The sequence below is a fragment of the Manis pentadactyla genome, chromosome 18 (genome assembly GCF_030020395.1).
Source record: "Manis pentadactyla isolate mManPen7 chromosome 18, mManPen7.hap1, whole genome shotgun sequence".
Lineage (NCBI taxonomy): Eukaryota > Metazoa > Chordata > Mammalia > Pholidota > Manidae > Manis > Manis pentadactyla.
Genome location: NC_080036.1, coordinates 27,340,288 through 27,366,432, shown reverse-complemented (window position 1 = coordinate 27,366,432; position 26,145 = coordinate 27,340,288). Strand labels below are relative to the sequence as shown.

The 26,145-nt window shown below is 41.9% G+C and overlaps 2 protein-coding genes across 6 annotated transcripts in view; one reads left to right on the top strand and one right to left on the bottom strand.

The window, feature by feature from the left end:
* WDR93 (WD repeat domain 93) overlaps positions 1–18,517 on the bottom strand; it is a 33,233-nt gene extending 14,716 nt beyond the window's left edge. The window contains exons 1-8 of the mRNA XM_057494686.1: positions 18,386–18,517; positions 15,459–15,795; positions 14,681–14,873; positions 12,912–12,976; positions 9,018–9,096; positions 7,381–7,496; positions 5,873–5,911; positions 1,579–1,663 (exon numbers count right to left, since the gene is read on the bottom strand). Of these exons, the coding sequence (XP_057350669.1) occupies positions 1,579–1,663; positions 5,873–5,911; positions 7,381–7,496; positions 9,018–9,096; positions 12,912–12,976; positions 14,681–14,873; positions 15,459–15,761 (880 nt within the window). The 5' untranslated portion in view covers positions 15,762–15,795; positions 18,386–18,517. The remainder of the gene's footprint in view (positions 1–1,578; positions 1,664–5,872; positions 5,912–7,380; positions 7,497–9,017; positions 9,097–12,911; positions 12,977–14,680; positions 14,874–15,458; positions 15,796–18,385) is intronic.
* PEX11A (peroxisomal biogenesis factor 11 alpha) lies at positions 18,460–24,991 on the top strand. 5 transcript variants are annotated; one of them, XM_036931903.2, is made up of 4 exons: positions 18,627–18,651; positions 20,838–20,953; positions 22,398–22,618; positions 22,860–24,991. In XM_036931903.2, exon 4 carries the CDS (start codon positions 23,048–23,050, stop codon positions 23,429–23,431), a length of 384 nt encoding a protein of 127 aa, XP_036787798.2. In that variant the 5' UTR covers positions 18,627–18,651; positions 20,838–20,953; positions 22,398–22,618; positions 22,860–23,047; the 3' UTR covers positions 23,432–24,991. The 5 variants fall into 5 exon arrangements, with proteins under 5 accessions (XP_036787795.2, XP_036787800.2, XP_036787798.2 ...); XM_036931902.2 differs by lacking the exon at positions 18,627–18,651 and adding an exon at positions 18,708–19,160; XM_036931900.2 differs by lacking the exon at positions 22,398–22,618 and having other exon boundaries at positions 18,460–18,651.
* Positions 24,992–26,145: the final 1,154 nt, after the last annotated feature.

The following is a 26,145-nucleotide window of genomic DNA, read 5'->3' as shown; positions in this document are numbered from 1 at the left end:
TTTCGGAACCGCACTCTTTGGAAGGGCCCTGGTCCCTCAAATTGCCCAGGAGGTCCCCCCGCGCCCCAGGTCTCCTTCCCCAGGGACAACCACTGTTACCAGTTTCTTACATAACTTTCTAGGAGACCCTGTCACCTGGGAACGTGTTAGAAATGCAGACTCTCAGGCCCCACCCCAGACCTACTGAAAGAGAAACTGTGGGTAGGCCCAGCAATCCAGGTACCAAGTCCTCCAGGTGGGTCTGATCTAGCTAGGGTTTGAGAACTGCTATTATGCACTAGACCCCTTCGTTTTCACTTAACAAAGTATCTTGGAGATCACTTCATGTCAGTACCACAGACCTTGTTTGTTGCTTATTTTCATTAATGAAACTTTTTTCTTATTGTGAAATATAACACATTCAGAAAAGAGCATACAAATATGTATCTTAGCAAATTATTATCAAGCAAACACCTACTCAAGTCAAGAAATAAAATATCACTCACTCCCCAGAAACTTCTCAAGGGCCCACTCCAGTCACAACCCCCTGGGAAGAGCATGACCACTCTCTTGGCTTTTAAGTAACCTTTATTAATTTTACTTTTGCTATCTAAATGGGCTCCTAAACGCTATAGCTTTGTTTTGCCTGACTTTGAACTGTACACAAATGGGATTATACAGTGTTAACCTTGTCTACCTCCTTTTGTTTAAAATTTTTTGTGAGATTTATCCATTTTGCTGTGTATAACTGTAGCCTGTTCCTTTTCGTGGCTGTATAGTATTTCATTGAATGACTACAGTACAGTTTAATCTTTCTATTTTTGAAGAACATTTTGGTTTCATGTTTGGAGCTATTAAAAATCACATCACTGTTACCCTTCCTGTACATGTCTCCTGGTACACATTTACTTGCAAAACTATCAGGTATATACTTAGAAGTAGAGTAATCAATTCATCCCAATTTACTTAGGAATTTCCTGGTTTAGCACTGAAAACCCCACCTCCTAGGAATCCCTCAGTCCCAGGCAAATTAGTAGGTTGGTAACCCAACCTAAGAGTATAAATGCTGGGTAACAGGATATAAATAATCTTCAGCATTACTAGATAATGCCAAATTGTTTTCCAAAGCAGTTGCACCAATTTTCATTGCTAATTGCTGTGTAAGGGAGGCCTGATTATCCCATATCCTAACATAGTATGGTCAGTCAGTCTCTTAATTTTAGCCATCCTGGTGGGTGTGGAGTGGTATCTCATTATGGTTTTAATTTGCATTTCCTGATAACTAATGATGTTGAGCACCTTTCATATGTTTATTGACCATCTGAGTAGTCTTGTCTGTTTTATACTGAATTATTTGTCTTTTTCTTAATAATTTGTAGGAGGTCTTTATACATTGTGGACTATTCATAAGCTTTATGTGGCTTGCTCTTTCATGCATAGTTTATGACTTAAAAAAAGTTTCCTCTTAGAACTATACTTATAATTTAGATATTGCTGCTAATAAATAGAAAAGATGGGAAATGTGGAGAAAGGCAAAGAAAACAAACACTGAGAAATCAATGGTAAAAGGAAAGAGAGTATTAGTTAAATTATACTGACCTGTAACTGGTTTAGGTGGTTTGATCTTCATTATGTGAACTGGAAGACTCAATTTAATGTCTCCTCTAAAACAAATGTTTACATCCTGTAATAGGGAAAAGCAACAGTTAATAAACCAACCAAAGGAGATAAAAATAGAATCATTAGAAACACTCATTCCAAAAAAACGCAGAGATAAAAGAAAAAACAGATGGGACAAATAGTAAATAGCAAACTGGTAAATTAAACCAAAACATATCAATAATCATATTAAATACAAACGGCTTAAACACCCCAATTAAAGGTAGAGATTGTCAGAGTGTATAGAAAGGCATGACACAACTATATGCTGTCAAAAAGAGACTCACTTTAAATATAATGACACCAATATATTAAGAGTAAAAATATAGAAAAAGATATATCTTGTAAACTAATTTTTAAAAAGCCAAGATGGCTATATAGAAACCTGACATAATAGATTTCAGAGCAAAGAATATTACGAGGAATCAAAGGATCACTGAAAAATTATAAGATGTTCAGTTAATCAAGGGACCGTAACATTCCAAATGTTTATGCACCTAATAACAAGAGCTTCGAAATATATGAAGCATGAAATAAGTCTTAATAGATTAAAAAGTTTTTAAATTACATGAAGTATGTTCTGTGGTCATAATGGAATTAAAGTAGAAACCAAAAAAAAAAGAAAGATGTTAGTATTTGGATACTAAACATCATGCTTCTAAACAATCTGTTGGTCAGAAAAGAAAGAAAAAAGCAAATTAGAAAGTATTTTGAAGTATTTTTGAAAATAACATATCAAAATATAAAGAATGCAACAAAGGCAGTGCTTAGATGTAAGTATATAGAATTAAATGCCTATATCAGAAAAGAAGAAAGATCTCAAGTCAATGACCTAAGCTTCTACCTTAAGAAACTAGAAGAAAAGGAAAAAATTTAATCCAAAGTAATCAGCAGAAAGGAAACAATAAAAATCGAACTGGAAATTAATGAGAGAGAAAACACAGAACAATAGAGACAAAGAAATGGAACTAAAAGCTGGTTCTTTGAGAAGGTCAGTAAAATTGACAAACCTCTAGCCAAGACGATCAAGAAAAAAGAGAAGGAAGACACGGTATTACCAATACCAAGAACTAAGGAGACGGTACCAAATCAGGTTTTGCTGATGGCGAAAGGATCATCCCCGTCCCCAGGCCGTCTTCCCCGCGGGGCCCCACGAGTCAGGCAGGAGATCACGTGAGCCGTCCCCGGGAAGAACCGATCAGCCACAAAGGAAATACAAGTACCCTTCGCTTTGAGGGTTGGCATTCTGCCACTTTGCTTTTATAAAAGGCCTACATTAGTTACTGTTTTCATTAACCAAAAGAAACAGGATTTTCATTTTTATGAAAAAAGGTGAGAGGTGAAGAGAGCGTTCAGCACTTATTCAGCAGTGAACCACCGTGGGGGCAGCGGATGACTCCGAGCAGAGAAAGCTGCCCTGCCAGCTCCTTTCCCGGGAACTATGCTCAGCATCAAGCCGCCGGAGCCTTGAACTTTGTGAGCATCTGGGCTTTAACTTGGTTTATTTTGCGCGTTTGTTAGCGAGAGGTGTCCTGTGGTATCAGAAGAGCCTAAGAGAGGTTATTTTTTTGGATTTGGGTATGCTCAAAAATTTTTCCGTGTAAGTTCGTGGTAACTGTTTCTTTGCTTTGTGCCATGATGTCTTACAAAAGTTTTCGTAAGAGCACTCTACTTTCGGATAGCAGGGAAAATCTGTACTGCAACACCCCGACATGAGTGCCTCCCAGTAAAACAGCCCAGTGAGGGCACCCTATAGTGAAACCATCAACAAGCCTCAGACATGCCCCCCGAGCTTCCTGTCAGCTCCTGGGTGACCTCTGCTCTTAGAGATGAGGGGAGAGCTAAGGACCACCGGACAAGTGAAGAACGCAGCTCCTCCGAAAGACAGAGACCTAAACAAACAGAAAGGAAAAAGCAACTTGGGGGAAACGGACCATACATGGAAAAGAAACATCAAAAAATTATCAACAATGTTTTCGGGGAACTATAGTAAATAATATAGTAATATAAAATAAATAAATAAATGGGAAGGGGACACTTGGAAACAAAAATGGGCTCTCAAAAGTGAAAATATGATGGCAAAAATGAAAAACTCAATGAGAGAGTTGGGAGACAAGAGTTGATACGCTCTCCCTAAAGGCTGAGCAACTAAAGTATGGAAAATAGAACAGAAAATATATGATATGATCACCCAGCTAGGAGGTGGCACAGCAGGGTTTGAGAAGGTCAGTAAAATTGACAAACCTCTAGCCAAGATGATTAAGAAAAAAGAGAGAGAAGACACGGTATTACCAATACCAAGAACTAAGGAGATGGTATCAAATATACTCACTGAAATCTGGCAGTTTTGCTCCAAAATTCAAAATTCTGCTGTAGGCAGACAAGTATTTTAATGAACAGGATAAATATTATAGAAATATATATATAGGAATGACAAGGATCACATTTCAAAACAAATGAAAAAATACACATTCCTCAAAAATATTTGTGTGGCAATTGGCTATATGAAAAAGAATAGATAAAAGTTGATCCCTTCTTTGCTCCATTCAAAAAAGAAATTACCATATGAATTAACAAGTGAGGTGTCAAAAACAAAACTACGAAAGTATTAGAAGAAAACACAGAATTTATCACCTTGAGATAGGAAAGCCTTAAGAGTGCACTTAAGAGTGCAACATCTATAAAGAAAAGATTGAAAATTTTGACTATCTACAAATCTAAAACTTCTTTATGTAAAAAAAGCACATAAAGTAAAAAGGGAAACAACAGATTAGAAGAAAATATATAATGGGCAAAGGATACATATAGGCAACTCACAGGAGAGAAAACCTCAATAGCCAATAAAAATATAAAGAGATTAAGGAAAATTAACATGGGATGCCATTTTGTCCCATTAATTTGCAAAAAAAAAAAATTCATTGATAATATCAAGGTCAGAGAGACTATGGAGAAATATTGATTAAATATACATTGTCATGCCATTTTTAGAGAACAATTAGCAGTATCTGTATTAAAACTAAAAACACACATACCCTTCAGAAGCACTTGGGTATACAAAGAAGAATTCACAAAGATTTTCATTGCATTATGTAAAAGCCGCAAACCGGGAACACCCTCACTATCATCAGTGGGCTAACAGCCAAATAAGCTATGGTATCTCCATTATATGGAATGGAACACAAGACAGCAAAAGAACAAAGCAGGTTTTTTTCGACACTGAAAAACCTTGCCAAAAAGTTGATGAGTAAAAATATGCTAGTTTGTAAGAAAATATATATCGTATGATACAACTTATACAGAAAAAATTTCCCATAAAACAAAACTATATTTCCCAAAATAAACTGGTGCAAGAATATAAATATATAATAAAGGTCTAGAAAACACACACCAAACTAATGAGGAATCACTTTGGGGGAGGGCTGCTCTATCTGAATTACCTGGTTTTCCCAGGGTGGTGTGTACACGTATTATTTAATTTGAAACATTATGTAATTTAAAAATGGCAAAAGGTCTCTAGAGATACTTCATCTGGAAGTTCAGCACCACTCTCCTGATAACCCTGAGTCCTCTGAGCCAAGCTTCTAGAAAGCACAGCTGTGCGCTCTGCCTCAGAGGGAGGGCCAGGAAGCCCCAGGAAGCCACTCCGTTCTCTAAAGTCTCCCAGCACAAAGGCGGAAGCCCCCCAGGAAGCTCCGCTTGGTGGATCAGGCTGTTATCTTGGCAAGGGTAAACTGAGTTTCATGGGGCTGAGAGTATATATTTCTGTGTAAGAAAACACAAAATTTTGAACATATAATGCCCATGGCCACCCTAAAACCACCCAATGTGGGGGTAATTGTGACAGAGAGAATGTTGAAGTGAAAAGAGATGGTCATCTTGAGTGATTGTGGTTAAAGTGCTACTTTTGCCGATTTTACAAAAAGATGTGACCACGTGAGCACATTGCTAGGAGCCTCCCAGGCCGTTGGAAGGGGCCACACGAGGGAGGGGCCCTGAGACTTAACCCCCTTCACCTTCAGGGAAACCCACCTCTGGACAAATGAGTGGGTCGCTTATCCTCAGGATCTTCAGTGGACATGAAACATAAGATTAAGCCACAGAGAATATGAAAATACTGTGCTTTTTCTATTTACTTTACTAGTATATTTGATACTTGAGGTGAATTTCAAGTCAAAATAAAAATCTCTAACCTGCAACTTTAGTTTCTCTAAAGATTTTCTGAAAAGTTTCTTACCATTTCTAAATTTTCTGAAACCATGAGATCAAGAGCATTCTGAGGAGAAAAAATGAGAAATTAATTCACAACAGGCTTCATATATATTCCCCCTCCCCACTTTAGTCCTCTGGCTGCTGTCCTTCCCCCAGTTACTCTTGTGGGGGCCGAGCTCATTCAGTGGGCACAGAGGGCCAGTGGCTGTGGGGCCCTCGGGCTCGCAGGATTCTAACACATGGTCCCTATTCTCCAGCACGTTCAAAGGTAGTGGGGGAAATGGAATAGTTAGCGATACAAGTAGAAATATGAATGAGCAGAGGTAAGGACATCAGTTAGGAGACCGTTACAAAAACCTAAGCTGAAGTGAATGTTTCCGATTGGCAAAATATACGGATGATGCTGACAATTTATTTCTGACTCACAGCACAAGAATTACCATTGCAGCTGACATTAGTTGCTTACAACTCAGGGTATAGGAACTGAGTGAATTATGGTGAGAAACCGCTCCCGTTCCAAGGTGCTTTTGCTAGTTAGATAATAAATTAACTCCTCAAAAAATGTATCTGCCAGGCACTAAGTATGATGCTAAGGGGTTGGCTGATGAAAAGTAGAAGGTACGTTTTGACAATCCAAAAATGTGTCACCTAGTTGAGAAAAAAGGACTTCCATGCATAAAAGGAAAACAAAAAATAAAGGCAGTATGCAGGAAGTGTCAGAAAAGAGGTACAAAGAATAAATTCTGTGAGTTTAGAGGAGGCAGATCTCTGGGCTGGAAACTCTCCCAGAGATACAGGGCCTACACCCCACAATGAAGACGTTAAAATTGGGGAAAAAGACATCTTTTCAAAGCCACTCAATGAGCTCAGCAATGATTGTGAGACTCAATCCTGGTCTCCTATCTTAATAATTTTGCTAACCCTTTAGCACCTAATTATGTAAAACATAATACAATATGTTTTAAATGTATGCTCAATTAATATTGTTATTGGTTAAGAAGCAATACGTGTACATTGGACAGATGAGCAAATTAAGTCTTAAAATAATATTTGCTGAGGAACTATATTTTAAAGACACAGCACAAGGCCCAGGGACCTCATATAATTAAACTGAAATGGCAGAGTTCCTACTTTCTAAGAATAATACAAAGAATATATGTATTCCTGTCTATTGAGAACAACCTGTTTATACCTTAATCTGGGAAATTTGGTGGAATGCATGCATGGAAGGATTATTTCAGCAAAGGAGGGAAAAAAGATTACATACTAGGCAGGAGTCAGGATTCCCAGAGAAATGCCTGGGGGTGGTCTTGGTGCAGAGGCCGCCCGAAACTCCCACTACTGAAGACACGTCCGCTTTTTAATAGCTTAACCAAAGCAACTCAGTCTGGGAGACAAGGGCCACTGGGCCCGTTGTCCTCGCTACGGCCTCCAGAAGGCCTCATTTGTCTTGAAAGTCCAAAGAGGACTTAGGTTAGATGTGGGTCAAGGCGGGGGAGAAACGTACCAGCTAAAAACTGAGCTGTTTCTTACCGGGTGTGCCTGTCCGACTTTTTTCTTTGGATTTGTACCCGGTTGGGGGTGCTCCACCTCCTTGAGCCAAGACTCCTTGGGCAATTTATACACATCCAGCCAAATTTCCCCGGCTCCTGCATTGGGAAACCAAGGGACCATTGAGCAACTGCAAGCAGGCGACCAGTGTCCTCTGAGAAATGGCCTGTCTTCTCAGAACCGCTGGCACGCAGACCGCCAGGCACCCTCGGAACAGCAGCGTTGACCAGCTGAAGGAGCCGAGTCCTGCCAGGAATCTTCACGCCCTCACTCCTGTGGAGAGCCGCCCGGCGCCTCCCCGCAAGCCTCCCCATCTGAAGCTTCTCGCATGCCCACTGCACAGATGTACCAGCTTTCAACCAAACTCTCTGCTCTGCCTGGTCCCCGAGTTTTCCAGGTTCCAAATGGTAAATTCCACTGACAGTTTGTCTTACAGCTCTTCCTGTCTGGGGAGGAAGGCGGCAGATGTAGAGCCAATAACCGGGAGCGGTATGGCTGAGAAAGCCTGGGAACCCGGAGAGCTGCCGTGAGAGGGTTCTCAAGGGAACCCACTGCTGGAGGGGGTGGCAGCCCAGGGGCTGGTTATGGGACAGTACCATTGTCATAGAAACATGCTTAGCTTCCACACCAGATACCTGCCAACCTAGGAAAGGCTGCTTTCCCACGGTGGGGGATTCTGACTAAATGTTCCCTTAAGAGAGTTGTCACCTGGACACTTTGATTGCAGAGGTCGGCCTCCAGTACTATGAGGAAATACCTATCTTTGTTAAAAGCCACCCAGTCTGTGATGCTTTGTTACAGCGGCCCCAGGATACTAGTACAGACCATATAAGTGTCCTTTGATGCATAGAGAATTACAAAACATAGATCTTCCTCAAACACTCAATGCTGGAGGGGCCTGGGACAAGAGTGTAAATAGAGGCCCATATGCCATATGCCTAAATACTTCAGAATTTAAAAATAAAGCTAATAATCATTTGAGTTAAATATGTTCTATCACCACAGTAGTAATTGCAGCACATAAGATTCAATGTTGAATGCTAAAATTAGTAGGCAAAACTTTAAGGAGAAACAGGATATTTGCATAGTCTTAAAATACCTCCCCCAAATGTCTACCAATTACTATGGTGGTTTCAACAGTTTTCCAAAAATTCTTTAACCCTCCCACCTCCGGGAAGTGGTGCTTAAATCCTCTCCCCTTCAGTGTGTTCTGGACTTAGTGACTTACTTCTAACAGAGTATGGAAAGGGAAAAACATAGCTGAACAGTGCAGGAACCTAGCAGACACCACATTAAATAAGAGGTCAAGTTTACCAACAGCAGTAGTGAGTTATGTTGTTATCACATCCCTCCTGATATGATGCACTGACAAGATCACTTCACCTCTGTGGTATTGTCCCCCAAATCCTTAACCCCAGTTGAATCATGAGAAAAACAGACCAGCTAAAATTGAGGGACATCGTACAAACTATCAGGCTGCTACTCATAAGTGTCAAGGTCACGAACAACAAGAAAGACCAAGAAATTGTTACATGTAGGAGCAGACTAATGAGACAAGATGACTACATGCAATCCTGGTGCAAATCTGAGCCTTCTTAACAGCCTTAGGTTAATCTTGCCTTGTAGGAGGAAGGCTGCAAAGTCCCCTTCTTGAGAGATCTCTGTCTTCAGACAGGTGGTTTGCTTGCTGGAGTCATCCTGGAAAGAAGAGATGCTGATAGAGTAAGCTCAGCCTGCTCGCTGCCCAGAACGGGTCAGCGCCTTCGGGGTTCACCCCAGGGAACATCCATCCCTTTTAAAGCTTGAGACATGAAAAGATGTCTCAAACTGCTTCATACTTCCCATTTATGTACAGGAATTGGATAAGAAGTAGAACTTGATGTTCTGTCTAAAGGTTTTTAGGTTTATTTCCTGATTTCTTAAATACTCCTGATGATTTGTGGTGATTTCATGTTATCTGATCTCCTGGTCAGGTACAAAAACCCAGCAGACCTATGCCAGCACTCAGTTATTCAAAATGAGCTGAAATAAGTTCCATATGACACTGAAAAGTCAGGTCAGTTGCTTGAAGAAAGTATCTAGACTGCAGGAGTGTCTTAGTTTGTTTGCGATGCTATAACAAAATGCCACAGACAGGGTGACTTATTAACAATAAACAGTTATTTCACACAGTTAGAGGCTGGAAATCCAATATTTCCAAGGATTAAAAAAACCTGGCAGATAGAGTGTCTGGTGAGGGCCGGCTCCTGGTTCACAGACCTGCCACCGTCTCCCGGGTGCTCACCTGGTGGCAGGGCTGAGGGAGCCCTCCGGGGCGTCCTACCTCTAAGGGCACTGATCCCATTCAGGAGGGCTCTGCCTTCAAGCCCTAGTCACCTCCCAAAGGCCCCCCCTCCTAAGACCATCACAGCACAGATTAGGGTTTCAACATGAGTTTGGGGGGACACATTCAGCCCACAGAAAGTAGAGACTGATTTTAACCCTAGTATGAAACCTACTCAAATTTCAGGCCTGGTAAAGGAGTCTCAATGTGTATGGTTGTGCTGTACCTTTAAGGAGCTTTAAAACTAGCAAAGGTAAAGTGACTAGACTAGTTAGGCTGGTAAATGCCCTAACTTACTTAAGGAGAACTAGTTTTAAACATTTCTATTTACCAATTTTAATATCAATTTGTGGTTATGGAAATTTCAAACATACATAGAATGGTATAATGAACCCCCACATATCTATTGCTCAACTTCAACAAGTATAAATACATATATTACCTTTCAACCTCATTAAATCAGTATTTTATTTAATTAAGCCTAAAAGATTAATAATAATTCCTTAATACCACCTCACATCCAGTCTGTTTTCAAAATTTCCTCCATTGTCTCATAAATCTCTTATCTTTTCACAACTGGTTTGTTCAAACTGGGATTCAAATAAAGCCCATGTATTGAGTTAATGTATCACTTAAGTTCTCTTTTAACTTGAAACTGTTCCCCAATTTGTTTTTCTTTTTACCATTTACTTGTTGAAGAAACCAGGTCATTTGTCCTATGGAATTTTTCATATTTTGTATTGGACTGATTTTATCCCTGTGGAGTTTTCAACATGTACCCAGGGTCCCCTGCATTTCCTGTAAACTGGTAATCAGATCTAGAGGTTTGATTAGACTTAGTTTCAACTGTTTTGGCAAAAGTACTTCGCTGGCATGTGGTGTCTCCCTCCTGTCTCACTTCAGGAGGCTTGTAGTAGCTGGTTCTTCTCTATTGTAGGAACGTTAAGGTTGATCATTGAGAACACGTGTTGTCATCCTGACTCAGCAGCCATAATGTTCCCTACAGCCATTGATGGTCATTGCCTGGACTGTCACTCTGTAAAATGACTACAAAATTTGACATAGCCCAATTCTATCATCCCTTCTGTATTTGTTACAATTCTTCTATAAAGATCTTTCCATCATCAACTATTTGCTTACCCTGATACACAGCCTATATGGAAAAGTCAGGAAAAACACTTAATTCTCTCCCTTGCCAGTTTTCAGAATACTGGGTTTGTACCCTAGCAACTTTCAAAGGTAACAATGAAGTCTTTAAAAATATGTATTATCAATTAATGTTTTTGGTGTATTCTAACCCACCAACACTACTTTCTTTATCAGGTCCCTGTCAGTTTGGGTATCAGAGTTGTGCTGGTCTCATAAAATGAGGTGAGGAGTACGCCCTACATTTTTTTCCTTAATACCACATACAGTTTTTGTGTATATACAATTTACATACAGTTAAAGGCAGAAATATTAAATGTTATATAAATATTAAATACTATATACAGTTTTTGTGTATATACAATTTACATACAAAGGCAGAAATACTAAATGTACATCTTGGTGAGTTCTAGCAAACGTATACATCTGTGTAACTAATGCAAAGTCAAGGTGTAGAGCATTACCATCCCCCCTCTAGAGATGGTTTCCTGGTGCCCTGTCTCAGTCAATACGCCCCTATAGGAAACCAACGTTCTGAACTTCCTTACCAACATAGATCAGTTCTGGAATCACACAGAATGTATTCTTCATACATCCTGGCTTCTTGCACTCAACTTAAAAGTTTTTTTTTATTTTATTCACTGTGTTGACAGCATCAATAGTTCATTGTTTTATTGCTGGATAGTATTCCATTGAATTAATATACCACTGACTTTTATTCATTCTCTGATCATTTCCATTTTTTAATATCATAAATAAAACTTCTTTGGACATTCTTGTACAAATTTTTTGTGGATATATATTTTTGTTTATCTTGAGTAAATACCTAGGAATGGGACCAATGGGTCAGAAGCTTAACTTTATAAGAAACTACCATACTGTTTTTCAAAGTGGCCCTACCATTTTATACTCCCATTAGCAATGTCTGAAAGTTCTTGTTGCTCCATATCTTCATCAGTATTTGGCATGCTCACTCTTTTTAATTTTAAGCATTATAATAGGTAAGTAGTAGCACCTCAGTGTGATTTTAATTTGTATTTTTCTGTTAACTAACAACTTTAGGCCCCTTAAAAAACTAGATATTTGTGTATCTTCATTTGTAAAATGTTAGTTCAAGTCTTCTGCCTATTGTTTCCTGGGGTGTCTTTTTATTACTGATTTGGAGTTTTTTAAAAATTTTCTGGATATGTTAGAAGATACATTGCAGGTATGTTCTCCCAGTCTGTGGCTTGCTTTTTTACTTTCTTAATAGTATCTTTACAATAATAATAACTATTACTACTAAGACCTTTATTAACAGACATTTGCATTTAATTTTTGAAAAAAATGGAGTTGTAATGTTTTACTACAAATTAAAAATGAGGTTCTTAAGAATCTCTACTTTGCCAGATATGAAATAATTTTAAAGGTATATTGAGAAAAACCAGACTTTTTAGAAAGCCTGTAAAACCACTTGGTATTACCAAAAAGAGATGCCTTTTAGGTAAAAATAAAAACCCAACACTGCATAGATACCTCCAGTAGTTCTAGTTAGCTGGTCAATGGCCAAAAACAATCACTCATGGTTTCCAGCTCCAATCTTTTGTTCACTTCTAATTGCAGGATTTCATGTAATGGGCTGCTTGGCAGGTAGTGGTGCGGCCGCTCAAGGCTCTCGGGGTTCACTCTCAGCTCCCAATACTGAACAAACTCTAGTAACATTTTGATGAGCAGAAGTTCTCATTTTTTTAACAGGCTTTTTTTTTTTACCCCTGATTTTTACTAGGAATGTAATAACATATAATAAGCCACACATGTTTAAAGTGTATAGTTTGATAAGCTGGGAATGGAGTTCCGTAGGAATTTTCTTCTCACAGCAAAAGGGTAAATAAATCCAGGCATTAACCATGTTCCATCGGATATAAGGGATATTTTTAATGAGGCTTTCTGAACAGGGAGTCTATTTCTTTCCACTTTCGGACAGCTATCATCACACCCATATTGAAAGTAAACTTAATTTGTGGCAGCTTTGGGCCCAGCTATGGGTGAAGGAACAGGAACTTACCACTTCATTGATAGCTTTGATCAGGAAAAGACCATCTTTATAAAAATAAAACAGTCTAATGATACCTGCAACAGAAAAATAAGTGAGCAGGTAAGACAGACAAGCAAGCCAAAGAAGAACCGGAATTTTATTTCAGCTCTTCTGGAATGACCATCACAGCGCACGCATTCCCAGGCCTCCTGCCCGGCCCCGGCACTGCCATGTTCATGCTGGGCTCCCTGCCTTCATCCCCACCGCACCGGAACTGTTCAATTTGTTCTCCTTGCTGGGCCCTGTCCACCTGCCTGGCCCCATCCCCTTCTCCTGGAAGCCCCTGTAGGCACTGTGGCCACCCCACCCCACTCCCTGAATTCCACCCACCTGCGTCGGCACATCCCCCGGTCCTGCCTTACGCGGTTAGCCTGCTGTTGCCTCTGAGCGTATCTTCCTCTCAGTGAGTTCCTAGATTCCTTGAGGGACAGGATCATGTCTCACCTTCTATGTGCCTCATCTTTCAACCCCCACCAACTCCTCTTGCAGTTACTTTTGTTGAATTAGTAATTCTGTGATTCTAATTCCCACTTAACCTAAGGCTCCAGCACATGATCATCATCCATCATGACTTCTTACCTCTTTCTCTGGGTGCCTCCCAGACACTCAGAACACATCCCAGCACAAGGTCACTGGGGTGAAAGTTTATCTCCACCCACTAAACAGTCCAGGGATGTGCGAGGGTGAGCCGAAGCAGAGCCCCCTAACCCATTGTACTAAGGGTCACACCAACACAAAACCAACTAGACAGAACGCGGTGTGACAGATGCAATCCTATCTTTAAACCAAACTCCTCCTGAGTATCAACATCCCCATTCCTGCCTCAAAGCTGTGTGTGTGCAAACAGAATTCTTCAGCTCACAGCTCCCTGAAACCTTATTCCATGACTTCTGTCAAGGAATGGTATCACCACCCAGCTAAGGAAGAAAGGAGACTTTTTTTTCATTTCCCCTTCACTTAACTCCCTGCTCCCCACCCCATATACAAGTCCCATCACTCACCAAGTTTTCCCATTATATTTTCCTTTCCATTTCTCCAGCTTTTGATTTTTAACTAATTTTAGATTTACAGAAAAGTTGCAAAAATAGCACCTCACTTCCCTAGTGCTAATGTTAACGTTTCACATAACCGCAGTACAATTTTTCTTGTCATTTGAACAGCCTCTTCCTTGGTTCCGACCTTCAGAACCTCTCTCCTCAACGAATGCAATAGTTCGTTCTGGTCTTTCTGCCGCCAGGAGTTTTGACTTTTTCAAACTCCTCCCAGGGTGCTCTTCCTAAAGTGCCCACCTGGTCAGGTCCCTGTCCTGCACACTGTCCTGGAGGGCACTGCCTACAGTTCTCCATCCTCAGGCTTGGGGACAGAAGCCAGCCTTGGCTTATAAGAGCAACAGGACTGCTGAGTGCCAGAGGCTGCTGTCTCTGGGGCTGTGCTAGGTTCAAATCCTGCCTCTGCCCTACATTTTTCACACTACCTCCAGTAAGTTACTTAACCTCCATGCCTCAGTTGCCTCTTCTGAAAACAAGGGAGAATAAACTGTCCTTACCTCCATGGGCCAATATATACTCAGTGTTAGAAAAGTGCCTGGCACACTTACTGTTCTGTAGACATCAGTTAATACTGTGTGCCCAGGGAGAACTCTGCGTCTGCCCTGCCCATACCTGGAAAGGAGATTAAATTGAACAACAGTCTACAGGTACCAGTAAATTAGGCTAAAAGGGAAGATGAAGAACAGGTACCCATTTCATCCACAGTAGTGATAAGTGTTTCATTCTCCAAATCCGTGGCGCAGATGGAAGTGACGTCAACCTTAAGTTTCTCCCAAACATATATCCGTTTGGCATCGTAGAGATTATAGATGGAGAATCCTTTGGCTTCTCCAATAAATACATAGTCTTGGGAAATAGCCATACAATTTGGCATTTTGTTGAGCTGGGAAAACAAAAACAAAGAGGAATGATTTTCAGCAGTCACCATCTGCAAATACTATGAGCTAACTTGTCAAAGAGGGATGTGGGAGCTTCTTAGACATGATATCTGCAATCATAGCATTCCCCAAACATCAAGAAAGTCACAGCATTCCCTTTCTAGGGGCCAGAGAAAGAAAAGAAGTTGAAAATAAGTACACATTCACAACACCAAGTGGGACCACAGGCCCTGTGATGAGTGGACAATGGCCCCATTCTCTGCATATTATTCATGTAGAACACTGTGGAAAGAGCTATAGTTGAGGCACCAGCAGATTCTCAACCTTCAAGCAAGAGAGGGATTAATACATTCAGAAATATTTAAAAAATAACAACAGGATATAAAAGACAGCTGTATCATCCTCAATACCCATTTCCCCAGGCAATTACTAGATCCACTATAATCAACATCAGCATGTCTATTATCTTTTGAAAATGCACCTGTTTTATTGAATGAAAGTTCCTAGTAGGAATTCTTTTCTTGAATCAAGTGTTTTCATTTATTAACACTCATCTGAGAATCGGGGACTACTGATCAGCTGCTCCATACCTTGCTTTCTATAACTGGAGGGTACATGGTGGGCTGGACCTGGCTGAGCTCAGCTTCCCTAGATGTGTCCCTCTCCTCGATAATTTCCCACGACTTGTCAAACAGAAGGTTCACCAGCTTGTTGATCATTCGATAAGGCTGAGGCAAGGAATCCACCTCCTGATCTGGATCCTTGAAGACGTAATCCTTCTCATCATCCTTAGGCCAGTCCTTCTCCGTTGGGGATGGCACCTCCAGTGGCCCCTTTTGTGTGAGAATGGGCAGCCTCATCTTCTGGGCTCGACTTCCTTTGGGGGATGACATCGCAGAAGGTAAACCTGTGAACTTCAATGAAACTCTGAAAGCAGATAAAAGAAGTAGGCAAAGATACTTTGAGAAAACAGGGAAGTTACCAGAAAACCTCTCTAGCATATCATTCTCTGAGCACTGTTCTAGTGGCTGGCACTTTCCTTACTTAGTCACAGGACTGTAGCCACATTACTCAGATAATGCTCTTCGTATCAGTCAGGATATCAGCAGAGACAGATATTGACATCTTCTGGGCCAGCCTAAGATGACGTATTCTATGATGGAAGAAGAATTTGACATCCTTATTGCCTTTCCTCACTTCCTGATAAGAGAGTGGCTGGCTTTCTGTCCCATAGAGAACTTACCCTCTCTCCTACAACTTACGCTGCTCTGCCATCTCTGCAAATGGCTGTGCTTCAGCCACCTGGGGAGTGAGCCATGGCTTCTCCCCTTCCTTTCCCCCCTCCTATCAGATGCAGTTCAAGCGCTTCTAATGTTTGCTGTCTAATTCTTTTCTTTTTCTTTCTTCCCAGTGATGCCACCCAAGAGTTCTGTAGGAACAGTGCCCAGCAGCTATGAGATTTTCCAAGGGCCTCCAGAAGTGTTTGAGACTTGAAAAAAAATGGAATAAAAAACAAACAAAACAACCCACATAATCAAAATAATATTTACAACTTAGCAGCTCCATTCTGTGTGAGTAAAGTTTAAGTCTATAAGAACAAGTAATCTGTAGTTTGTAACAAAACTGTCCAAATTATTTAAATGCTTTCAAATATTACAGTCAAAAAAGGCATTTAATGTGGAACATAGGGTACATTTTACGATGCTTAATATGTAGTGGAGTAGTCTTGCACTGTCAGAGCACCTGTGGCCACAGAAGTCTTATAAAGGCCATGCTGCCATCTTTTCTCACCCACCGACCACATTTATGCGGTTTCTAGTGCATGAGTAGACAAGATCAGTTGAGTCTAAATCTGAAAGGAAAGAATCACCTGAATAATTAGTGGGAAAAGTAGCCTGAGCTCACAAAGGATCAGGAATTATGCCTGTTTCCAACAGTGAGATTGGGAAACCTCATAATTCACATGCATCAGGTAAAGTACTCAGAAGAGTTTTGCCAAGGAATGGGAAAAATTGGCCCTAGAATAAATGCTGCTGTGGTACTGCCCATCAAATCTGAGAAGTTAGAAGATAAAACTATTACTAAGTAATTTAACTGCATGCCAGAACAAAGCTCAATATTTATAGGAATAGAAAAATATCTAGCATCCAATGAAGTAAAATTCACAATGTCTGGGCTTCAATAAAAAAAAATTATCTGACATGCAGAGAAGCAAAAAATTACAAGTCATAATAAAGAGAAAAATCCATCAATCAAAGCTGACTGATAATCAACACAAGATATTAGAATTAGCAGACAAAACAGTTTTAAGTATATGCCACATGTTCAAAAACCAAAAGGAAATGCTGATCATGTTAAGCACAGATGTGGGAGATATTTTTTAAAAAATCCAAACTAAACCTTTAGAGATGAAAATCACAAAGTCTGAGATGTAAACGACACTGGATTAGATCAATAACAAGATTTCATAGAGAAACAAACTAGATGGGTAGAAGAAAAGATTAATGAATTTAAAGACACAACAGTAGGAACAAAATGAAAAAAAGAGGGAACCAAAGGGTTTGGGCAGAAGTGTATGTGGCTTGGAGTGTCTACACTCTGTATGCAAGGCCCCTCTTAGTGATGCAGATGGAAGCCAGAAACAGGAAGAGTAGGTGGGTAGGAGAGGACTGGGGACCAGCTCTCCCCACAGTATCACATTCCAGTTGTGTTTCTAGGTATTCCAAAGAACCCAAGAATTCTTAATGTGAAATGGGCTTTCTACATCATTATGAAAGTATATTTGTCAAGGTAGTAGAACAGAATATAACTTATTTAACAATTTGCTACCTTGATTTAAAACTTTGAAATATTTTAACATATGGAATGTTTCTATTTGTACCCCTTCCCCAGGGCTTGCAAATGTTAGGGGCAGGCCTGACCAAGGCAATACAGATTGCAAACATAGGTGACCTAATTTTTTTATTATAAGGGGTACATTTATCAAATCACTGCTAAGGGATGGGTGGGGTTCTGTGTCTTCAATCCCCACAGAAGGAATGTTCAGGGTTGCAATCGCATCGTTATCTATTTGTAACCCCACTTTGTTCATGTTAACCCTTTTAGGATTTCCTCCAGTAGCAATCTCCTTTCAGTGTTCAATAATCCTAACAGAAAATTCTCACTTTACCCAGCTCTCATTCTAGAAATACACTCCACAAACTGGCTTAACCATCTCTGCTCTAACCGTTTCCTTCCCCAGACCCGGGGCTGGTATTGCTCAAGGGAAACAGAGGCACAGGGCTGGGAAATTAGGGACGAAGGCCCCAAGCAATAGCTCAGGGGGACTCTCCATTCAGAATTCCACCTGGGGTTGACAGGTACCCAGGATCTTCCTGGAGGAAGTCCCGGGAATACCTGAGGCTGGGGAGACAGGACCCTTCAGAGGCTCCCACTAGAAGACCCTGGACGTAGAAGGACGGCTGGGGACACGTGGGCAGGAGCTGCACCAGACGGCGGAAGCCAAGGTTGCTCCTACCTGGGCCAGCCGCTTGACGTCGCCTTAGTAACCACCACTTCCGGCCCCGACCGGAAGCCGGCTGAGGCCTTTCGGAAGATGCGCCCGCCCCCTCGAGGCGGAGAGGCTCAGCCCCTGCGGCGGGCGGAGGCGCGCGCTCCCCCGGGAACCGGGTGACACCCGACGGCTCGCGACGAGGCCGGGGCAACGTGTGGCCCTGGGCTGGGCGCCATGGACGTTTTCACTCGGTTCGCCAACCAGACGCAGGGCCGGGACCACCTCTTCAGGTGAGTGAGCAGCCGGCCGCCTCCACCGCGGCCCCGCCGACCGCGCCCTCGGCCCCTGCCTTCGGCAGCCCTGGAAGGAGGTGGCAGGTCCGCGGACGAAAGCGGGCCGGACGCCGCGGCCCCGGAAGGGAGCTGGGCGCTCGGGGCCGGACTCAGCGCCCCGCGTGCGGCCGTGTCCGCAGCCGCTTGGGGCCGCCGTCCGTGCCGAGCCCTTCGACGAATCCTCTTCTCCGGAGAAGACGGGCTTCCCTCTGCTCAGCATTCTCTCGTGGAAGCTTTTTAAAGAGAGACTTTGGGTTGGCGTTTGTGGCCAGGGAAGCCACCCACGTGGTTGTGGCTTCAGGTACCCCATGATGTGCTTATGGAGAGACGGAACTTTTATTTATCCCCTTTCTCTGCCATTATTGTCCTGTCTGTCCCATTGAGATACTGCCTGTGAAATAGTTTTGTGAACTGTGAAACAAAATACAGTGTGGAGGGCCTCAGAAAGGACCACCCGCACTTCTAAGGTACACGCGGTGCTACTGAAAGTATCACACGGAGCTTGTGGCGTTAATGTTAATTCGCTCTCGATGTTTCTTTGAGAAATTTGGCTGAGTCTTGCTCAATAATAAAAAACATAGTTCCAATTGCAATTTCATTTAAGAGCTTTTCCGCCTCTTCTGGGTGTGCCAGTGCTAATACAAACAATTCAGTAAGAATAGCCCCGGTCAGGAGACTTTTGGAAGCCACTTTATGCCCGATATTGTTCCCATTACCTTTGGGCTGTATTTCCATCACATGTTCTGCCCTTTGGCCCTGTAAAATTGCACCTCTTAACTCACTTAACCCTCTCACAACCCTGTGAGGAAGATGCTGTAAATCGTTCCCATTTCCGAGATGGGGAAACAAGCAGAAGGTTGGTACATACCAAGTGGCAGAGCTGAGATTTAAATACAGTTGACTTGAGGTTCCACCTTTTTAACTACCAAGCCATGCTACCTTTCTAATTAATTTGATAGATTTAAAATAATGGTCCCATTATATACACACTTCATTATAATAGAAGCCTACAGTTCCAGCGCACTCACAATGTTACCCTGCAAGGTTTGTCAACAGGGGTGGTTAATAAAATAGTTGTTTAGGATGTACTTATTCAGCAAGATCTCTAGTATTCATTTCCAGGCTCCTTGGTGACCTATAGCTTCTGAGAACAAACTGGCACTCATAAAACGACGCCTTGTTTTTGAAGCATTCCTATTATTAAATCAAATCCGAGAAAGGGGAATTCATTGATGTGGCCAGCTTGACCCCTCTGCCAGGAAGCGCCTTTAAAAGAGAAAAGGACAGATTATTTCTCTTTACTTCATCCCCAATAACAAGTGCCACATTTCAGAAAATATGCCACATTTTTATTGAGAATATTTATAGCATAAAGGCTTTCAAATGCAGTTATAGGACAGTAAGAAACAGGCACCTACTTTATTAAGTAGACTGCCAAATGCATCTAGATGTTGATTATGTGATACAAAATTTCTCATTTGTTATATTTCTGTTAGCAAGGCATTGTTATTTGTAGTCCTAAAGGTAACTACTATTGAACATTTAGTATTATTAAACACGAGTCTATTTTAAAATAAAGTACTAATTAGTTTTGAAAGCCAAATATAAAAACATATCTATATCTATTTATATGTTGGTTTGTAGTTAGTCCTGCTATAAAATATTAAGCAATGTTCAAACTGTGGACTTTTCGTTTGGTTCTGGTTTGAGTGTATGTCCTGTCACATAATTAGTTGGTTAACTACATCGTAAAAAAAAGTTCATTTTAGAAATCTGAAAAGCTTTTCACTGTAGAAAATAAAGAATACAGATATTTGCAGCCTTAGCATAAGGGAGATTTTTGTGCAGTTTACCACTTTGACTACATCTATATCTCTATGCCAGCAAAAGACCTTTTGAGGGGCTGTTCACTGGATTATTGCAGAATTCTCTTTCATTACCTTTGTGTTGCATTTCCATCCCATGCCCTGCCCTTTGGCCTTGTAGAGAGACTGTTGCAGAATTTTGCTCTTGTAAGAGCTGCTTACATGAGAATTATCTTGGAAACTTTGCCTTTAGCAAGATAAGTTTCGCCTTCCCTTATTTCTTGAGTCAAGTTTTATTTGGTTTATAAATCATTCTCCTCATTTTTTTTTCCATTTCAGAGCCACTCAGTGCACATGCATGTTGCTTAGATATTTATTAGAGCCTAAAGCTGGCAAAGAGAAGGTGGTAATGAAGCTCAAGAAACTGGAGTCTAGTGTGAGCACTGGCCGTAAATGTAAGTACCCTGTCTCTTGAGGGACAGCGGTTCCTGGTTTAGAATCTTCAGACCCTGTAATTCACAAAATAATTTCCAAATCATCAGTTTCTAGCCAATCAATTTTATTGATGAAGTCGACTAGTAAGGCTGCCCTCGTCGGATGACAGGCCAAAAAGGTTGAATGTTTGGCTGCAGACCATTTGCAAACACCTTCCCACATTCACAGTTGGTGCTATACCATATCTTTTTGCTTAATCATAATCAGTGGGACATACAGTGTGTTAGTTCACCTTTACTTCTCAGAATCACAAAATGTTTTCTCAGTCCCTGACATGATGTTCTGGCTCCTGGGAGCGCTTTATATTCTCTAGAAGAACAGAGTAGCTATATCCTGCCTGTTTTCCCCTACTTCTCCTGGATTGTTACAGGAAATGGATGGATACATTTTCTTAGACCATTTGTGGGGTGGTTTCCTGTTTAAGGCAAAAAGTGAGGTCAGTGTTTTGCCTCATTTAATTCACTGTAATAAGGCATACTGGGAAATCCCTTACTTTCAATAACAACTGGATGCCTAACTCCTAGTTATTTGATAAGAACTAGATCTTACTAAGTAAGTAAGGAGAAGCTAGAATGGAATATAGAAATCAGAGGTTATCAATTATTTTTGAACACCTGCTTCATGTAGGTGTAATCCTGAGCTTTATGGGAGAACTAAGATCACATGGTATAAATAATGATACATTTAGTGCCAAATTTATTGGCTGGGGTAGAGGAAAAGAAAGGTGTTTTGGAGTAGATGGAACTTGAGGTGTGGTTAGAGAAGGAAAGAGCATTCCTGAAAGATGGTTTCCTCTAGTGAAGCCTCAGAACTGTTATGAGCAAACCATCGTGCTAGAGGATCAAGAGGAAACCATTTGGACAGAGAGGAAACTTAAGGTGTCAAGCAGAGGATAGGAAGGGTGGGGTGAGCTTTGAAGGCTAAGAGTAGAAATTCTCAAATTCTTTAGAATGTTGAAGCTCAAAGGTCTAGTAGAGGTCACAGGTCTCTGAAGTTCAGGAAGGATTTACCCAAGGTCACTCAACCAGTGAGTGCGAAACTGGAATTCAGGGCTATTCATTGCATATTCTGTTCTGTGTTATTTTCCTAAAATTATACCAGACATTCTTCTGGGATTATAAATTTCCAGGGTAGCTGCTTCTGAGCATTTGCTGAATCTAAGATATAATCCTTTAAGAAAAGTTACTTCTTTTGTAGCCTCCATAATGTTTAGGACTCTAACACATTCTGAATAGTGTTCAATAAATATTTGTTGACTGATGCATCCCTGACTGATGATATGCTCAGTTTTAAGGACATGCCTTGCAATGGTTGATTGAACTCAACTAGGAGTCACATATGACAATATTATTAGTTGTCTTATCCACCAATCCTACCATCTCTACTTTGTCTTCTTGACTATAGGGAGCCAAAGTTAAAGAAATGGCAAGGTGATAATGGTGATTCTTTAAAAAACAACAACAATCTTTTGTCTGGAAGTAAATAAAAAATAAGACATCTGACTCACCAAAAGAATGTTGCATCTGGAGTTCATGTTATCACAGTACCTCCTTCTGAAGAAGGGTAGCTGGTAATACTCCAATGCAGTAATCCACCCTCATCACTCACCTTGCCTGAAGGATATTGTAAGTCAATGTTAAGATATTTGCTGACAGGGAGGCAATAAATTTGAACCGTCACAGTCTTTTTGTGCCTGCCGGGATTGTTTTAGGGGTCCTTAACAGGGTGTAAAGTCCTTCTCCTTTCTTGAGCAAAGACAGATGACAGTCAGTCATTAAAAACCAGTGCTGGCCCTTCACTCTGATACAGGGATTCTGCCTTCTTATTACATATTAATTAAATAACTGTTGTGGGTTCTTCTTGCAGGGTTCAGACTAGGCAATGTGGTACATGCTGTACAGGCGACTCAGCAGAGCATTCATGCCACTGACTTGGTACCCTGCTTATGCCTAACATTAGCCAACCTGAACCGTGTGATTTATTCCATCTGTGACACCATCCTCTGGGTGAGAAGCGTAGGGCTCGCCCCTGGCATTAACAAAGAGAAATGGCGAATGTGGGCTGCCCGCCATTACTACTATACTGTCCTGCTGAGCCTGGTAAGGGATCTCTATGAAGTCTCCTTGCAGATGGAACAGGTTGCACACGACAGGGCAAAGAGGGAGAAATCACCATCCCAGGATCCTCTTGGGTACAGTGTGGCCGATGAGGAAACAGAATGGCTCCAATCCTTTCTCCTTCTCTTATTCCGATCTCTGAAGAATCACCCTCCCTTGCTCCTGGACACGGTGAAGAATTGCTGTGATATCCTGAACCCTTTGGACCAGTTGGGGATCTGTAAGTCCAACCCTGGCATCATTGGACTTGGAGGCCTTGTGTCCTCTGTAGTAGGCATCATCATTGTGGCGTATCCTCAGATGAAGCTGAAGACGTGCTGAGGGGTTCTCAGGCCGAAGACGCATACCTGCTTTAAAAGACACCCTCTTAGAGAATGAACGTTGGTGTTAGGCACAGACCGTGTTGCACTGTGCTTAAGGACTCATTCATGCGGGCACTTAGTGACCTGTGGTGTGAGCAGAGGCGGGGCCAGGAGTGGAGAAGGGGAGAGCATCAAGATTTAGAGATGTTCTTGAGAGGGCTGGAGTGACTCCTGAATTCTGAGTATTTTCCCTGCCCCTTAAATTTATTGAGCATCTCTTATGCACATAGTAGGAGCTTAGTGTTTGCTGAATGAATAAAAACTTAAAGAAAAAAATTGAAAAAGGCCCTAACAAATGAACACTAATATACAGTAACCTGTGGGCATGTGTGCCTTTACGGCTTTTGCACGACGGCAGTAGATCTGTTGCACAGCCCTCTTCAGATCTACTCGAGGTGCCTTATTCCTGTGATCAGTTACCCACCAACCGATCCACCCGATCAGTTACCTTCTTCCGTAGATGATAATGTCAGGGTGGAGGGTAGCTGGGCTGACAGCTTTTAAAATTGCTAGCCCTTAACTTCACTGCACTCCTGTCCTTCCTCTGTTCAGAAGTAGAATCAGAAACACGTTACGCACTGTCGTGGTATAAATTGTGTCTTCAGGTAGCGCCGTGAGTAAGCAGAAATCAGCAACAGGTAGAAAGGGTTTGAGGTACAAACAATGAAGAAGGTTACGGTGTGCGCCTGCAGGTAGCCTGTGACAGATGAGGACACTGAGGTTAAAAAAACTGAGGCCAGAACCTCATTCCTCTGACTCCCACATTCTTCCCACGTCCCCGTATTCTTTCTACAATATCTCACTGCCTTCCTTATTGGGTGGAAGTGTGAGACTCCAGAATCCTGTGGGAAAAGCCTTTTTTAGAACTGTTCCTTATATAAACAGTTTATATTCTATTCTATGAAAATTAAAGCCATATCTAGATTTACCAGCTAGATTATTTATTAAAGCCACGCAACAGTTTGGGCACTTGTACATTAATTTTCATCCAAATGATGCAGGTAGGAAATCTCTTGAAAACTCTGAAGGCAGGAGGGTCTCAATTTTCTGTAAGTCGGGCTTCACGTGTGCCGGGTGGTTGGGGGCCGGTAGGGTTTAGTGAAGAGGCCGTTCACTCGTGCTGCCGCTTCCCATCGCGGGTGTCGGGGTTCTTTCTGATTACAGTCCTCCAGTTCCATGGAAGTGAGGTAGACAAACAGGGTGCCATTAAGGAGGAGGCCGAAGGCAGCCCTGCCAGGAGAGCCACCTCAACCTGAACGGAAATGAGAAAAGAAATGTACAGTAAATGAATTTCCCATAAATGAGACTGAGATTCTTGAAAAGTAGACGCAGGTCCTCAGCTCTCTATTTCTAAAGACATCAATCAAAATAAGGGATTTAGAAAAGAACATTATGGGAATTTTAAGAGAAATGAAAGCTGCTAATCAGGGCAAATAAAAAGTTTAGCTATTTTTACTTTGTCCAGATTGTCTACTGTAATGGATAAATTATGTCTAATAAATTTCTAGACAAAATTGAATCATGTATCTGTGAATATGTTCTGGGGATGTAGAAGAGAAGTAAGGCGGTCCGGAGATAACCAGTCCGCGCAGGCGGTCGGATGAGCTCTCCCCTGGGAGATCCAGGCCGAGGAGGGGCCGAAGGGAGATGAGACAGGGAGCCTTTGCGTTGAAGGACCTCTAGAGGATCCCACTTGGACTGCTCTGCAGAGGAGGGGCCTCCGCATCAGGCCTGTCAGTGGGGCTGGTTGCTGCCTGGAGAAACCCGCCTTGAATCTGCAGTGCCAGGTGGTGGTAACCGCCTTGCTACTTTTGTCTCTGCAAGTCAGGGTGGGTAGTAGGGAGCGGGGGAGATGCCACCTCTTCTAGAATTTATTAAAACCTTAGTGGTGCCCTGGTACACCCCTCCCTGTGCATCTTTCTCCTTTCTAAATAACCCCACTTCCGAGCTCCGCATTCATGAGAGATTCTAAAACCAAAGACGTTCCGAATGGATGTGCAGGCTAGCACGTTCACAACCGGACGCTGTTGCCTGAGTTGATTCATTCAACAACAAATGTTTGAATGCCATGCTTAGTTTTGGGATCCACTTGGGCATGAGGTCCCTGGGCTCTGCAGTGGTGGAGGGATTGGGGAGGGAAAGAAGACAGCTGTGGCCTTCACACACTGCTGGAAAATGGGCTCTTCCCGAGGGCCTCTCCCAGGCCTTTCACCACTTCTCACCTCTCACCCACATTCTGGACTTCAGCTGAAGCGGCCAAAGGCCTGGCTCTGTCAACACTGCTTTCGGACACAGAGCCCTATACTCCCTCTGGCCCAAAGCCACTATTCCAAAGGCTTAAAATCGCCCTTTGGCCCAGTGTGCTCTCCAGACTGCCTTGTGGACAGTTTTTCCTGAACCTTGAAGTGAGGGCAGAGGCTTCCTTCCTCTCTGTTACTGTCCTATGTTTTAAAAGTCCATGTTGGGTCAAAAAGTATTAAGTGTTTCACGTATTTATTACTCCTTTTGGAGCCTCCATGCCTGATTGTTCCGGCCCTTTCTCAGTGTCTATTTCCCTGCTCTTACTATATCACAGATACGGAATTGATTACCAAGGGTCTATCACAGAGCTGTTTCTCTCCACCCCCCGTCTCTTTTCTCTTGCCTACCAACGACAAGGAAAATAAGTTTTGT